A 15,919-nucleotide genomic window follows, 5' to 3' on the forward strand; every position below is an offset into this window, starting at 1 on the left:
CCACGTGCTTTCCTGACATATAAAAATTAAAGGCAGCCCTTTATTGAAGAAGTTTATAACTTCTTGTGCTGCCCTTGCTTATTTATTTTTGTGTAAGTGGTGTATTTTTTTTTAATTGAATTAACTTGAGTGGTTTGGTTTGGGGGTGTATTTGCCTTCTGCAGGCGTTTCTGTGCGATGCTGCTCGTGTATCCACTTCTGAAGGGCTGCACTGTTTGTGTTCCATTTTTCCTCGGGCTCCCCAGGTAGGTGTTGTTCTCTGGGGTCACATATGGGAACATTCATTTCAGTTGGGTCTTCAAAACGAGTCATTTCAGTACTCAAACGTATTTGGGGAGGAAAAAACAAGGTATTACCTGGACCAGGTGTTGCCTGGGCTCTGTAGGACCTTTTAAAGGTGCAGAGTAGCATCATCATCCTCCTGCTTTCAAGAGGTTCTGCAAGGACTTTATTCTTTATTTCAGGCTTTATTTTCACGTGTTTACACAGGAACAGGAATGTTATGTCCACACAAGACCTGCTCGTCCTTTACAGAGTTCTAAAGGAGATGTGGCTATAAAAAAATCCATTGTCCTCCTAGTTTTAAACAAAAAGGAAAAGTTAAAAAAAAGAGGTCTTTTTAACGCTTGTCGCTTCATCGCTCCTGGGCCAGGCGCAAGTGGAAATGTTGTTACAGGCTCGTGAAGTGATGTTGTTACGTAGTAGTACCCCTAGTGATGCCATTTATAAATAATCCCTTTTAAAAATCATCTATTTTCACTCTTGGAAAAGGTGGCTTAAGGGTGGTTTGGTTTTTCATCCCCTGGCAGCGGGGCCGGAGGAGGCAGCTCGATCCCAGCTCCCGTCCCGGGGTTGGGAGGCGGCGCCGCTCCAGCCCCGCGGGGCCGTTTCACCCGCCCCTTCCTCAGCCCCCGGGCCGGCCACCCAGCGGCGCCGCTGATTGGCTAAGAACGGGCGGCAATGGAAGCTGGTGATTGGTTAATCTGCATCTCTCCTTCCGCCAATGACGAAGGGCCCTGACGCCCGCCTTTCTTCCGATTGGTTTCCCCGCTACCTGCGTCCTACTCCTATTGGGCGAAGCTACTAGTAGCCCATTGGCTTTGCCGCTCCCCGGGTTGGATTTTTAATTGGGTGGCTGCGGGTTGGCCGGCGCTTCACCTGCCGCGCGGCGTCATTGGGCCGCGGCTCTCCGCGCCCCCGCCCATTGGTCGCACCGCCCCTTAAGTGCGTTCCGATTGGCCGCGGCGGCCCGACCCGGTATCCGGGTAAGATGGCCGCAGTCGGCGAGTGCTCGCTCCCTGCGCCGTGGCGGCCGGTCTCCCTCACTCACGTCGAATATCCCGCAGGTAACGCTTCGCTTCGCCCCCGCCCGGCCTCCCCGCCGCGCCGCTTCCCCCCCGACGGGACGCGCCCTCCGCTCCGGAGCACCCCTGAGGGCCGTGCTGGCGGCTGCGAGATACTGAGCCATTGAGCGGCCGCCCTGAGGCGGCGGGCGGCGCGTGCGCGCTGGGGGCTGTGGGACTCGCTGCCGGATAGTGAGCGGCAGGGGGGGGGACTCGGCACTGCGCATGCGCCCTGGCGAGCACCGGGCTCCAGGGGCTGCCAGCCCTGGCGGGGACGGGAGCGGGGGGGGGGGCGGAATGCGGGTCTGTTCCGCCGCTGGGAGACCCCTTGGGGTTGGGCCCACCGCCTCTTGTCGCTGTCCCCTCTTCAGACAGCTCCCCCCACCCTGCACCCCTCGGGCGTGCCGGGCCATGTGCGGCTGCCCCTGGGCCTCCAGGTGTGGGCCCCACCCAGGGTGGCCACGGTATCACCCCCCGGGTGGCCCCCTTCCCCACAGCCCCGTGGGGCCGGTGTCCCCTCCCTGCCGGGCACCTGGCTCGGTGCTGGAGGTCTCTGCCTTGGTGTGTCACAGCCGGCAGGAGCCACACCATGGCAGGGTGGTAGTAGGTCGAGAGAGGTTCTTCTGCCCCTCTACTCTGCCCTGGTGAGACCACGCCTGGAATATTGTGTCCAGTTGTGGCCCCTCAGTTCCAGAAGGACAGGGAACTGCTGGAGAGAGTCCAGCGCAGCTACCAAGATGCTGAAGGGAGTGGAGCATCTCCCGTGTGAGGAAAGGCTGAGGGAGCTGGGGCTCTGGAGCTTGGAGGAGACTGAGGGGGGACTCATTCATATTTACAGATATCTAAAGGGTGAGTGTCAGGAGGATGGAGCCAGGCTCTTCTTGGTGACAACCAAAGATAGGACAAGGGGCAGTGGGTACAAACTGGAACACAGGAGGTTCCACTTAAATATGAGAAGACACTTCTTTCCAGTGAGGGTGGCAGAGCCTGGCCCAGGCTGCCCAGGGAGGTTGTGGAGTCTCCTTCTCTGCAGACATTCAAACCCGCCTGGACACCTTCCTGTGGAACCTCAGCTGGGTGTTCCTGCTCCATGGGGGGATTGCACTGGATGAGCTTTCCAGGTCTCTTCCAATCCCTGACATTGTGTGATCTGTGGGGTGGCCTCGTCCCTAGGTTGGGCTCAGCTGCCTGGTAGCATCTGTGGCTGTGCTGGGGACCTGGTGGAGGATGATGAATCCCTGGGCCTGTGTTCAGATAGCAGCTGTTTAAACAGTGTCTCAGTAACTGTGGTCTTCAGGAGCTCCTCTCCAGGTGCTTTGTGCTGTGCTGGTTTTGGATGAGACAGAAAAAATTATATTTTTCGCAGCCGGTTGTCATCAAAGATAATAAAAAAAGCAGGATGCCAAGTGTCAGAGTGTTAGTGGTGACCACCTGGTCAAAATCCAAAATTTGGTGCTAATGCTGTCCTCAATATTGCTAGTTCTGCTGGCTAGTCCCTAACTTGCCATGAAGTGTTGCTGTGTGTCCTGTTTGGGTAGCTGGGTTTAGTTCTGGTGAAAGCTTCTCTCACTAGTACAGTGCCTAAAGCTTCTGAAGTGCTTACAGATCTTCTGGGTTGAAAGTACCCATTGAGCCAGGAGACTTGAAATGTAATGACACTGAAAAGATCTGGTGCTGGAAATAAATTATTTCTCCCCCCTACTCTCCTAGTGTGGCTGTTTTGTATGGTTTTCTGTGATGCTTTATGTGAAACATAGGCGTTTCCTTTTCTGTCTTACATTTTCCTTTACCCTGCGCATTCTTCTGCCATCCCCCTTGTCAAATGTATTATTGTGACAGTTTGGGGGAACCAGGGGAATAATCTTTCCGGTTTTACTGATATATTTATCTTTGTGTCTTATTTCCTTATCAGAACCTGGCAGTATACATGGGGTGTCCTGTGCGCTGTTTGTTGGATTGATTTGGAAAAGGTGGTTGAAATTTCTGCACAAGGGTTATCTGTCAGACCTTAAAGAATAGGACATAACGTGATTATTTTCTCTCTGCATTGAGTGCTTTTAAACAGGCAAATAGAGAAGGTGATTGTGTGAAGGGGGTAAATCGCCACCGAAATTTGGGTTATGTATTGAGGAGATGTACACTGTGCTTGTGTTAGATAAAACATGTAGTTATGGAAGCCTATAAAGTGAGACAAAGGAATAAAACGTTACAATAGCTGGAGGTACAAGAGTTTCTTTATTTTGGGCTAGAAAAATGCATTGCAGTAGGGTGACAGGTCTGATACTTTCACATGGATTTGGGGAAAGTGCTCAGACTTTATTTAGAAAGCTCTTTATGTTCTGTTTCTGTACAGCTTAAGTCCAGGTCCATAAAGCTTCTCAATAAAGTAGATTTATAAAATGGTGATGTTGGCAGTATGCACAGCACATGGAGTTAATGTAGCCTTGTGCTGATAGAGCGGGGCTAGGGTGAGGAATAGATCCTGCTTTTACTAACATGAATTATTAAGCTGCCTTGTTGTGTGGCAAACATTGTCTTTTGCTCTTGGCTGACCCCAGAGGCCCAGGGTGCAGCCTCCTCTTAAAAAAATCTTGTGTTTTTAAAGACTTGAAGTGCAGAGCTGCTGCCGTCCCAGCTTTAACCTGCCAGGAGCGATGGTGCCTCTCGCTGTGACCAGATGAGAAGCAGCCACTGCTGATTTCTCTCTGGCAGAGAGAGCCCGTTCTTCGTCTTCTGCTTGTTATTGTGAAGGGGAGAGGTATCTCTAGAGGGATGCTCACCCTCCCTGTCTTTATCTAATGTTTCTTTATCAATAGTGATATGGTGCAAACACCAGCCCTCAGCTCTACTGCCTGTGTGGCTGCTCAGTTCTCTGGGGCTTTCTGTGCTGTCAAGATCAAATGAGAAGCAGTGGATGAACATTGTGGTAGTCAGATGCAAAGTGATTTGAGCAATTTGGTCTGGAGACCTGAGGTGTTACCCATAGTATAATATACATCAATACATTGCCCGTAGTATAATAAATGTCAAGATCAAACGTAGAGCAAGGAAACCATTGATGGCTGTGTTGGCAGCATGTTAAAGCTGCTGCTGAAGAGAACAGTCTTTAAAAATATTGTCCTGGTGTCGCTTTCAGAAATGTTTGGTCCTGAAGCTTTTCGTATCAGCCACTGTGCTTTGGTGAGACCGGGCAACGATGGGGCAGTGCGGGGTTGCTGGCAGGTAGGCAGGAATAATCCTCCTTCTGTATGTCTGTCCAGTAATCAGCCGGTGATCACATGGGGATTGTGATTCCTGGGATGGATTTATAAAAACTATACCCTAAATACATCTAATTGCTCTTTGAACCCATTTCTGCTTTGGATCTCAAAGTATCTCTGGCACTGAGCTTTGTAACTTAATGTGGTTATTGTTTCTTTCCTGCTTTCAAGTCCACTGCTCAGTAATTTCATCAAGCACTCTGTCATGTGCAGTGAGAGGTAACAAATGTTTGCTGTGTTTCTCCGTATTATTCATGACTTTATAGAACACTTGTATCCTCTGTTTTCCTTTTTCAGATGAAAATCTGAGTTAGTTGATATTTTATGAGTGTCTGCTGTTTCATTCTTGTTATCTTTGTTGCCTTTCTATTTGCCTTTTCTTTACTATCCCTTTTTAGGTGGTGACACCGGAATCTCATTGAGAAATCTCTGTAGTGCTGTGAGAGTGACTTGTGTTGCTCTTAAAAAGGTTGTTCTTGCCTTTCTGGCTGCCGCAGAGCATTGGACACGACTCTGAAGGTGGTGGCTCACACTAAGTCTGAGGGTTTCTTGTTTGATAGCAACCAAACACACTCCTGTCATGTTGTGTGTATAATTAGGGTTGTTTTTTCCCGTGTGTGTTGCTTTGCATGGGATGACTTTGTGTTGCAGGCTTAAAACTCATCTTCAGGGACTTCCTGCCTGTAGGGTGAGTTGCACTGGAGAAACATTGAGTTCCTGGTTTGTTTGGCTTTTTTATTATTATTTGGAGAAAAGAAAATAAAAACAAACTTCCTCTCTCCAGTGCAGCTGGGCTTCTTAAAGCTCTGCGACTTTCTGGAGCTCTTCATCTCACATTGGACAAGTTCTTTAAGGAGAGAAACCCGCTGTGCCAAACCCTTTCTCTGCAGAATGACACAGAACGTTCCTGTTTTCTCACTTGTGAAGGGTGTTTATTACAGTCAGGCAGAGCCAGAGGGGCAAATGTACAGGATTAACCCACTGGGTGTTACTTTGGCCCAGCAATTCTCGTTGTTCGGTATCAGCCCATGTTGCTCCTATAGGAATGTTTGTTCTGATAACCCTTGCTGTGATTTCTGTTTAGGGTGGTAACTTGCCAGGCAGGGCTCATTCCATAGCTAAGTAATAGCTGTTGGGAGAAGCAGATATTACTCAGTTGTTTGGCTGCTTTAATGTAGGGTTTTATGTTTAATCTTCCTGCAGAAGTTTCATGTCTGATAGACGCCTTTTATGCTGTAATTTAAAACTTCTTGAAGATATTTTTACTGTCGCACAGCTTGTGATATCAGGCTATGTGCGAGTGGAGGAAATGGCGATCCATCATGAATATTTACTGGTGTAAACGCCTGTCACACACAATCCGCTGCGCGTTGTCTGCGCAGCTCGCACACATACGTCTAGTGAAGAACATACGACCGACAGCAGCACCACAAATAGATGCTTCAATAGGAAGCAGCGGTGGTGAAGCTAGATCTTGCGGTAGGATGTGGTTAGGGTGCTGTTGATTCACATTTTTACATTATATACAGGTTAAGGTATTGTGGTAAAGCTGAGATATTTCCACTGAAAGAATGCTGGGTAGGATGTTGAATCGGCGCAGAAGTAGATGCTGAATGAAGGCTGTAAAACCAGCGTGCTGCTGAGCTAGGAGGAGTGTTGCACCTATTTATCTCCTGGGTGCCTAAAACGATGTAGTTGGTTTCTTTATTTTTGCACCTTGAGCCACAAATGATGTCCAGGGAAGGCTGGACTTTTAAAAAGCAGGATTTAAACCAAAACCCAAACTATGTATTAAATAGATTTTTCCTTTTGCGTTTTTTTCCGGAGGCTTTGTCTCTGTTCTTACTGGTTGGAGGAATTGCTTCAAAATTCCCAATTTAGTAACATGAAGAAAACTTAGTTTTTATTGCAAGGTAGGGGTGGGGACCAGTTTGCTACATCTGACTGGACTTCAAACTGTGTCAGCTCTCCTGCAATTCCACGGGAATAAATCTCCGAGCATGCTGGAGTGTGACAATAGGTAGGAGCGACACAAGTGATCACGCTCTGCGCCCGGGGATCAGCACGGACCTTTCTCTGAGCTTTCTTGCCTGGGGATTTCCCATCATTTCTGGGCTGGTTTCATTAGTGCGGCTCTGCCTTCAACTGCTCATCGAGCGAATGCATTTCTGATGGCGTGAGGGAGTTCTGGTGTAACTCCCAGGGCACAGCAAAAGTGCTGCCTTCACTGCACAACTGTTTATTTATTTACCTCCTCTCCTCCAAAGAGCGGCTTCAAAATGTGATTCTGCTTGGTTGCTGTTAGCCACAGTGATACAAAATATTATTATTGCTGTCTCTGTTCTATTTTAAATGGGCAGTTGAAATGTTTGTGTTAAGGTTGTTCGATTGCGTTACCACAATACATTTGGAACCCACCTGATGCAAGGCTAATCTGCCATATAGTGCAAGAAAAGTTTCAAATTCATTGTCTCCTAATGCTTTTCAGGTTAAAAACAAACAGAACTTCACTCCAGTGAAAACCCAGTATTCTTGGGGTTTTGTTCTCCAACTCCTCCTTATTTCACTGGTGTTGCAAACTAAAAGTGCTGTAAGTAATCCTTGCTGATGGTGTTGCTGATTCCCAAATCTAACCCAGGGTCTGGACTTTGAGTGCACCGCACCTGATGTAACCACAACTATCTGTCAATAGGATCAGCAGCTTGAACTTTGTAGTGGTGCAATAGCGCTGTTTTTTTCCCCAGTTCCAGTATTCAGAGGCTAATGGTTAAAGTCCATTTTACCAAGTGCTGTTTTAAAATGTGGGCGCGTGGGCTGGGGAGACTCAGTATATTGCAGTGGAATTGATCCCGGAATGAGTCCAATGCCAAGCCTGCCAGAAGCATCTTGTTTCCTTCTGAGAGGAGGGAGGAAGGATAAATGGGGGGCTGATTCTGTTGTGTTCAGTGACAGGATGGAGGAGATCGAATCTCTGAGAATTGATATAGAAAGCACCCTGTCTCTTAAGCTGCTCCTGGGGTTCACACCATATTTTTGCAGTGACTACTCTTGTTAAAGATTCTTTAGTAGATAATTGTTGCTCTGCTGATGCCAGTTGCTGATCTTGGAGCAAAATTACTCTAATTTTTTTGTTTCCTTGGAGTTTATGCTGATACCTTCTCTCCAAATACTTTTCTATGTGTCTGAGAGAAACTTAGATTGAAATATATTGTTCTTTGGTCTGCCCACTCCTGTGTCTGTGATGGTTCAGGATAAAGCTGATGGGTTTGAGGTACCTTATGACCTTGTGTGATGTCCTGACGCTGCTCCCCAACTTACCCTGGGGAGGACCAGACTGTGGTGGCTCTGTGGGCTGGAGGTCACTTCTGTGTCACACAAGTGGGCTACTGATCAAAAAGCTTCTCCTTCTTTCCCCTTCATCTCCCGCTATGTTAAACCATTTATTTCCTGCTCATTTTGCTAATGCTAGTGTTCGTGCAGACACATGGTGAGACAGATTAAGGAGCTGATCCAGCTGAAAACTAACCCATTTTTGCAAGGGAGCGGGAAGGATTTGTTTGGGAAGCGGTTGTTGATACAGGGAGGTCACACAAACGAAGGGGAGGGAAAGATGCTGCTTCTCGCAGCAGCAGCCTGTGCTGATGTGAGATTAAAGTGACTCTGGGCCCACACCCATGGTCGTTGTAAATTGGCTGGCAGGGATGTCTGCTGAAGGATGCTGAGCTCCTCATCTCCGCTTTGGAACCTGCATGTGAGCGCTGCTGCCTTCGCCTCGGCTCCTCCTCCGGTCTGCAAAATGGAGATTTGCTGCAGTGCTGAGTTTGCCGATCTGCTCGTGATGATTCGTGGCACCGACTGACCCGCGCTCTGGTGACAGGCAAGTACCTGTGAAGTTCCAGCTGATTTGTTTTTCTTGTTTGTTTTCCTAGGTGATTTCTCGGGGCAGCTCTTAGCTTATTTGAGTCTTGGTCCAATATTCATTATTGTTGGCTTTGTAACACTCATCATATTCAAGAGAGAGCTTCACACGGTGAGTCCTTCTCTCCCTTCCCAGCTTCTTCTTGTGACGAAAGTGTTTTTCTTTGTCACCTGGTGCTTCTGTGTTCACTCTTCTTTTTCTGTCTATAAAGAGCAAGCTCAGGTAAAGTGATCTTCCTGTCAAAGAACAGCAGGAGACACTTACCACCTGTAGCAGGTTAAAAGTCACTTAGCCTTTACTGACTTTTCTGTTAGTATCTGGTATGTTTTGGGCGTTATCTGTCCAAAAACATCGAGGGAGGCATCCAAGGAGCCAAAGAATGCTGTTGCAGAGTGGGAATGCTCCTGATACCCAGCAGGATCATGGCACTAGTGGGTTCCTGCAAAATGGGCAGCGTGTGCAGGAGGTGGTGTCTGTAACTCAGTAGGATGAGGTTGCTTTGAACAGTACTGAGGCAGAAATGGGGTATGAAATAAAATCTGCAGATTCCCAAGGGAGCACATCTGTCTCTAAGGGTCACTTCCCAGCTGTGCATTGAATTCCAGGGACAAGTGACTTGCTTCTGCCCAAATGACCAACAAGGGACATTTTTGTAATACATAATGCTTTCTATCTGCTCTGACAGGTAACTGTGAATCAGTGTCATGGATAAATTCCCTTTAGGGGGTATGAACCTCTTGTAACATTTGCCCTTAGTAAACAGATAAAATGGGGCCAGTGAAAGGATTTTGGCAGCACATCTCTAATATAGGGCCATGGTGTCATGGGAACCAGCGGCTCAAGGGACCTGGGAATGGGACTTCTCGGTTATGAAGCCGATGATAGCTAGGAGAGGCAGCTGTTAATTTTTGGCAACCTAAAAGTTTCTTGTTGACCCAAAAGGGGGAATAATCTAGAGTAACTATTGCACAAATTCATAGGCTTTTTTTTTTTATAATAGAAGGGCTTGTTAGGTATTGGTAATGAGGCAAGTGTTGAGGTTGATTCCCAGTTTTTTACGTGGGAAGTCACCACTGAGCTGGAGAGCGACGCTTTGCAGCAGCCTGACCCATAGCTCAGGACATGGCATGAAAAATTGCTTCATCATCTGGAATGGGACGGGGTGTGAAGGAGGCAGAGTGTCGTCACCAGCTGGGAATTCGGTCACAGCAGCAGGGCTAATTTAGGGGAGGTGTACGGACTGTTGAATTAAAGAGTAAAAATAAATGCTACCTGTCTAGCTCAGTCCAGAATGTGACTTCATTTTAGACTGAAGACAGCAACTCTAAGGTGAAAATACTCATAGAGGGAATAGCCAGAAATCCTAAAAAGCCACCTATTTACCCAAATAATGGTGTGTGCGCTCCCCCTGTTGGTCATTAAGAAAAAACAATCACTTAAAACCTGCCCTGTTAAAAAATGTCACTTTTTGCACTTGCCGGTGGAAGTATGCTAACGTAATTCCCATGCGGTGTCATTTTTGTCTCTTTCCGTGTATCATCTGCTGAAAAACTGCCTGTACGCAATGTTTTTCCAAATACACAACATGAGCTGAAAAGGAAATTGTTTTCTTCTGCAGCTAGAGAATTTTGAAGCCATTGGTTTTAAGTAGTCCAAAAAGAAAACTAGAAACTTACAGTTTGGGGTTTTGCCACCAGAGAGAGCCTGGTAAGTAGGTGGATCTTTGAGTTAGGATGACATGTCTTGCCTTCACAGATCTCTTTCTTGGGAGGGCTGGCATTCAACGAGGGAGTGAACTGGTTAATAAAAAATGTAATCCGGGAGCCTCGGCCCTGCGAAGGTACGGTATGGCCCACGGTGTCGGTCGAGTTTGGAGCGGAATGCTAACTGGGGGGGGTTGGAGGGTGTTTTCCCCTTTTGCCTCATGTTGGCTTTGGATGTTTGGGTGTAAGAAGGCTGGCAGAGCCGTCTGAGCAGAGACGTGTCCTGTGAACTCATGTGCACACGCTCCAGCAGAGTGGTCTGGCTTCACATCTGGAGCGTTCCAGCTGCTATGCACAGAGTAGACCTTGACCATACTCTTTCTTCTTCTCTTCCCAGAAGCCCATTCAACAGTGACCACAAAATATGGGATGCCGTCCAGCCACTCCCAATTCATGTGGTTTTTCTCTGTCTATTCCTTTCTGTTCCTTTATTTAAGGTAAAAATTCAATGTCAGGTTTTGGCTGTTAATATGTTGAAACACCTGAAACAGATGGCTCCCTTGGTGCGTGCCACTTCAGTGGCATAACGGAATTAAATCCAAGGAGCTGCACAATTTGCTGTGGCGAGGGTGGATGAAGCATGTCTATCTCCATCTGAATGTAGGACGGTAGTTACCATTGCTGAAAACCGCAGGGTACGGGTGGGTCTCTGCCTATCTGGGTCCAGCTCTCCTGATTTGCTTTTTTTAAGCCAGGATGATCCACCAGTGTGAGGGAAGAGGGGGGGAACAGGGAGGAGGAAAGAAGAGCTGCTTTCTCATGTGTCTACTCAGTTTTGTCAGTGGGGTTGCCTGCAATCTTTTAGGTGATTCTTGTCGCCCACTTGCATGACTTTTTAGTTCATCTCTCATACCGAGTACTGGTTTTACACGCTGTGCTGTGCTTTTCTGAAATTCTCGCTGGGGCATGGCTCTGTCTTGCGGCTCTGTGTGTGGAGGAAGACAAAACTCACGGTTCCTCTGAGCTTTGTGGACCATGGAGGGATTCTGACGTCTTGGCTCCCTGTTGCATATGCTCAGCATGTGCCTTTTGCATCAAATGCAGTAATTGTGAGCATTCTGCCTTCCATCACAGCAATCCCTGTTAACAGTTCGAGGGAGAGAGAGAGAGAGGTGTGTGGCTTTCTGGCTTCTCTGTAACTGCTGCCAGTGGGGCAGGTTGCTGCTGGGATGGTATCGAGCTGCCCATGACCCCACTGGAGTAGAGCGTTCTGGGGGTTTCGGAGGTAGTGAGGACAGAGGTAAGGACCGCTCAGCTCCCTGCCACGGTGCTAATGGCTCTCCATCTCTTTCAGAATGCACCAAACAAACAATGCAAGGTTTCTGGATTTACTATGGCGACATGTGCTGTCCATCTGCCTCGTCACAGTGGCTTTGCTAGTCTCATATAGTAGGTATGGAGCAATTGTTTGTCTTATGCTCTCATACAGTCTCGCGGCCTTTGACAGCCGTGAGACTTGTTCGTTATCCTGCGTTTCTGACCTAACTCGACTGCGTTGTACGAGTCAGAGCTTTGCGGAAGCTGCTGCGTTGCCACAAGGCCCTTCAAATAAGCAAAGGTGCTGCGTGTCTGTGGTGCTTCACATTTATAAAAGCCAAAATCAGCCGAGCCTGCCCCAAACCCCCATCAGATCCATTGCCATGCTCCAGCCTTGCCGCCTCACTAACCACGAGAGCCCTGCGCCGTGCCCCGGCACACCGGCCTCTGCAGCATGTGCCTTGCGACACTTGATCAGACTGTTTTGCTTGAGCATTAGTTGATAAAAACATTTATAGCTGTTTGACTTGCAAGATTTAGTTGTATTAAGATGGATAAAGAAAATGAAACTTTGGTAACAATTTTTTTTCTTGTTAGTAGGTTAAAAAAAAAATATACACGTGCATATAAAACGAGCTCCAGTGATTGGAAACTATACAAATTCAGGCTAGAAATAAGGACATGTTTTCCATAGGAAAGTAATGACCTGTTGACACAGTTGACTGTACGCTAGAGCTGATTCCTTATTGCGGGTTATTTTTAAAATTCTGATAGGATAATTTCATAATTTCATTCTAATTAAAATGAAAATTTAAGGAAATCTAAGTGGCCTGTGTGAGGCAGAGGGTCAGATAAGGTGATCTTAATAGCTTTATGATATATGGCTGAAAAGCATTTTGAATGTGACTCATGTAGCTCATGTGCAGAGGTAACTTACCAGACCATTCACACAGTTTTCTGAATGGCCGCAGTCCCAGTAAAAGCACTGTGGCGGTGCAGCCTTCGTGCTGTCACATTTGAGAGCAACAAAATCACAATAAAAATACCGTCTGTGTTCTTAAAAGCCTTTAAGCCCCAGCTTTGGTGGCTTGGAGGGGACTTGTCCTGTTGCTGACTTTGGAAGTGTCTCTCGTGGGAACCAACAGTAATAGTTCCTTAGGTAATCCAGAGATACATGAAGAAGAATGTGGAGGGTTATTGAGTTAAGCTTGAACTAGAAGCCAAAACTGCTGTACCAAGGAAGACAGTTTTTTTCCCCCCCCTTTTATTTTTTTTTAGCTAAAAGAACAAAAAAAAAGTAACTACTTTTAATAGTTAGTGGAGGATAACTTGGTCAGAAAGTCTGAAGGTCCAGTGAAACCTCAGCCCTCTTGTTTTAAAGCCTGTCTGACTGTTCTCTCCCACCACAGGGTTTATTTGCTTTACCACACCTGGAGCCAAGTCTTATATGGAGGTGTGGCAGGAAGCATTATGGCCATAGCCTGGTTTGCCTTCACACAAGAGATATTAACTCCTCTCTTCCCAAGGATAGCTGCATGGTAAGTCTCTTTATTTGTGGAGGTTTTATTCCTGCAAGCCTGCGGATTGCTTTTTCCTCATTTGAGTCCCTTGCAATGAGCTGGTAGCACAGGTGTAGCCATATTACTTGACAAAAGAGTATTTTCCTGATCAATCAGTGTCAAAATTGTACCTTGTATCTGAAACAAAACACACTTCAGCCTCTAAAATTTTAATTATAGCTGTGCGAGCCCTGACTGTAAACAGGCTGCTCAGACTTCTGTGAACTGCCTGACTTACAGATGTTAGACATGAGAATTCCTGGGTTCTGTCCTGGTTTTGCATACTGACTCTTGTGTAACCTGCTTGTTCCTCACACATATACAAAGGAACATATATCTTTGTCTGATGTGGCTGGGGCAGAGAGGAAGTTTAATAAACTGCTGTGTTTGTAAAGCCGTAGTAAAATTGCAAGGTGTGGCAGAGTGCTGAAGAAGCTTGTCAGGCAGAATAGACCTTTCTTAATGAACATCTGATGAGCTAGTGAAATTGCTAAAGCCATTTAAATGTAGTATAGTCTGGAAACATTGTATAAGGAAAGAAAAAAGAAGAGTTGTGGGTTTTTTGGATAAAATTTATCAAGGAGCCCTTTTCACAGCCTGAAGGGTAACGGAATAGTAATGTTAAGTCTGGAGCAGTTTTTGTGCCTTTTTTTGTTTTTTAAATCAAAATTGTGGTGGAGAAAAGTCTAATTATTTGTCCCTTTCCACCACCTTGTCCATTTTCAGGCCAATTTCAGAGTTTTTTTTAATCCGGGACACCAGCCTCATTCCGAACATCCTGTGGTTTGAATACACAGTCACGAGAGCAGAGGCAAGGTGAGTTTTACTGGGGAGGGGGGGGGCTGTAGGTGGCTTGTCAGATGTAGCTATTAATTTGTTTTCTAATATGTGGGTAGGATAGTGCAGAGTAAAGAAATACCAAGTTGCGGGTTAACTACTGTATCTAGAAGGCGAATCTGGGGATTGTGAGATTTAAAAAAAAAATGTTTCGTTTAACCAATGTTCTGGCTCCCTAGCCCATGTGTTTTTGCAAGCAATTGTTTATAGAATTATAAAACTGTTTGGGTTGAAAGGGACTTTGAAGCTCCGTCAGTGCTACCCCTGCCATGAGCAGGGACATCTTCACCAGCTCAGGTTGCTCAGAGCCCCGTCCAGCCTGGCCTGGGATGTCTCCAGGGATGGTTCATCCACCACCTCTCTGGGCAACCTGGGCCAGGCTCTCACCACCCTCACTGTAAAATATTTCTTCCTCATATCTGGCCTGAATCTCCGCTCTTTTAATTTTAAACCATCACCCCTTGTCCTGTCACTACAGGCCCTGGTGAAAAGTCTGTGCCCATCTTTCTTATCAGCTGCAATAAGGTCTCCCTGGAGCCTTCTGCAGGCTGAACACCCCAACTCTCTCAGCCTATCCTCACAGGATTGCTGCTCCAGCCCTCAGATCATTCTCTGGCCCCTCTCCAACAGGCACTGAGGACCCCAGAGCTGCATGCAGCGCTGCAGGGAGGTCTCACCAGAGCAGAGGGGCAGAAATCTTTATAATCTTGCATCCACATGTGAGTTTGTGCACACTTAAGACATGGTGGATGTTCTATGACTATAAAGAGTAGGAAGGACCAACCGGTAGACTGTGGTGGGGGCAGCTTTATTTTTATGTGGAGCTAAGCAGAGCCTTACTTTAATCCTCCTATTTTACCTGGTGGTTTGCCGCAATACCCTGTGACGACATTGGGGCCACCGTGCTGACCCTCCGTGTTGCCATTGCAGAAACAGACAGCGCAAGCTGGGTACGAAGCTCCAGTGATGTGGGAAACACGGAGACCAGAGCGCACGTTTTAACGGAGACAAGAGCAGAGACCTGGGAGCAGCGAGGAGCCTTTTACCAGACGGACCAAAGGAACAGGCAGGGACCATTCCCCAAACCTGAAAGCCTTTGCTCTGCTTTAGCAGCTAGCTGGATGCTCCCTGATGCATGTGGGACCGTGCAGGAGTTAGAAACTCATTTTTCAACACAGATGCACATTGCCGGTTGGAATGTACCATCGTGTCTACGTCAAGGGCGGGGGGAGAAAATGCCTGGTGTCATGTTCGGGGGAGGGAAAACCAAAAATGAATCCTTTCTGTGACTTTTTTTTTCAGCATGAAATATACACACTATTTATTTATTTTTTTAAATGGAACTATTGTTTTTGGGGTGGGTGAGGTATTGACTGTGTGTTTTGGTTCTTTTGTTTGGAAGGTGATGACAAAACTAATCTCAAGTTGATCATGCTTAAGTAGGGCTTTTAAAGAACTTCGTAGGAGGGAGGGGAACTAGGATGGGGTGAGCTAAGCAGAAGGGAGAGGAAAACTTCCTGTCCTTTCTGCAACCAGTTTGGGAGATCAAAATCAATTCCAACTGCACTTTGTATGGATGGAAAGACTGAAGATCTGATTTTTAACACTAGTGACAGTTCTGCAGGGAAGCCTGCACGGGTACCGTTAAGGGGAGTGTGTGTGTAAAACAAAGGAAAAACTGAAATATACTATTTTTTTTTTTCCACTGCTGCTCCTGTTGTATAACTAGCAAGAGTGTCTTTCTCAGAATCTCTTAGAGGTGGAAGGATTATCATACATATCTCATGTTTACTCCATCTCTTCCTTTATATTACGCTTCTATTACCTCAGGGTTGCTGTGATCTGTACAGCCTCTGGTGTTGTACTGAGTGGGATGCTGATGGCACTAGGAAGCCCACTGGTTACATGTAAGAGTCAGCCCAAAGCCTTACAAAATTCAGTTGCTAGTCTCAGTCTTAAGCACTGGATTTTTTTTTTCCTA

At 46.8% G+C, this 15,919-nt stretch overlaps 1 protein-coding gene across 1 annotated transcript; it reads left to right on the plus strand.

Annotated features, from left to right (window-relative positions):
• Positions 1-1,213: 1,213 nt before the first annotated feature.
• DOLPP1 (dolichyldiphosphatase 1) lies at positions 1,214-15,276 on the plus strand. The gene is made up of 8 exons (XM_065853540.2): positions 1,214-1,346; positions 8,533-8,633; positions 10,278-10,362; positions 10,623-10,722; positions 11,580-11,678; positions 12,952-13,080; positions 13,828-13,917; positions 14,869-15,276. The coding sequence occupies exons 1-8, from the start codon at positions 1,271-1,273 to the stop codon at positions 14,903-14,905; spliced, it is 717 nt and encodes a 238-aa protein (XP_065709612.1). The 5' UTR covers positions 1,214-1,270; the 3' UTR covers positions 14,906-15,276.
• The last annotated feature ends 643 nt before the right edge of the window (positions 15,277-15,919 follow it).

The sequence above is a fragment of the Patagioenas fasciata genome, chromosome 20 (assembly GCF_037038585.1).
Source record: "Patagioenas fasciata isolate bPatFas1 chromosome 20, bPatFas1.hap1, whole genome shotgun sequence".
Classification (NCBI taxonomy): domain Eukaryota; kingdom Metazoa; phylum Chordata; class Aves; order Columbiformes; family Columbidae; genus Patagioenas; species Patagioenas fasciata.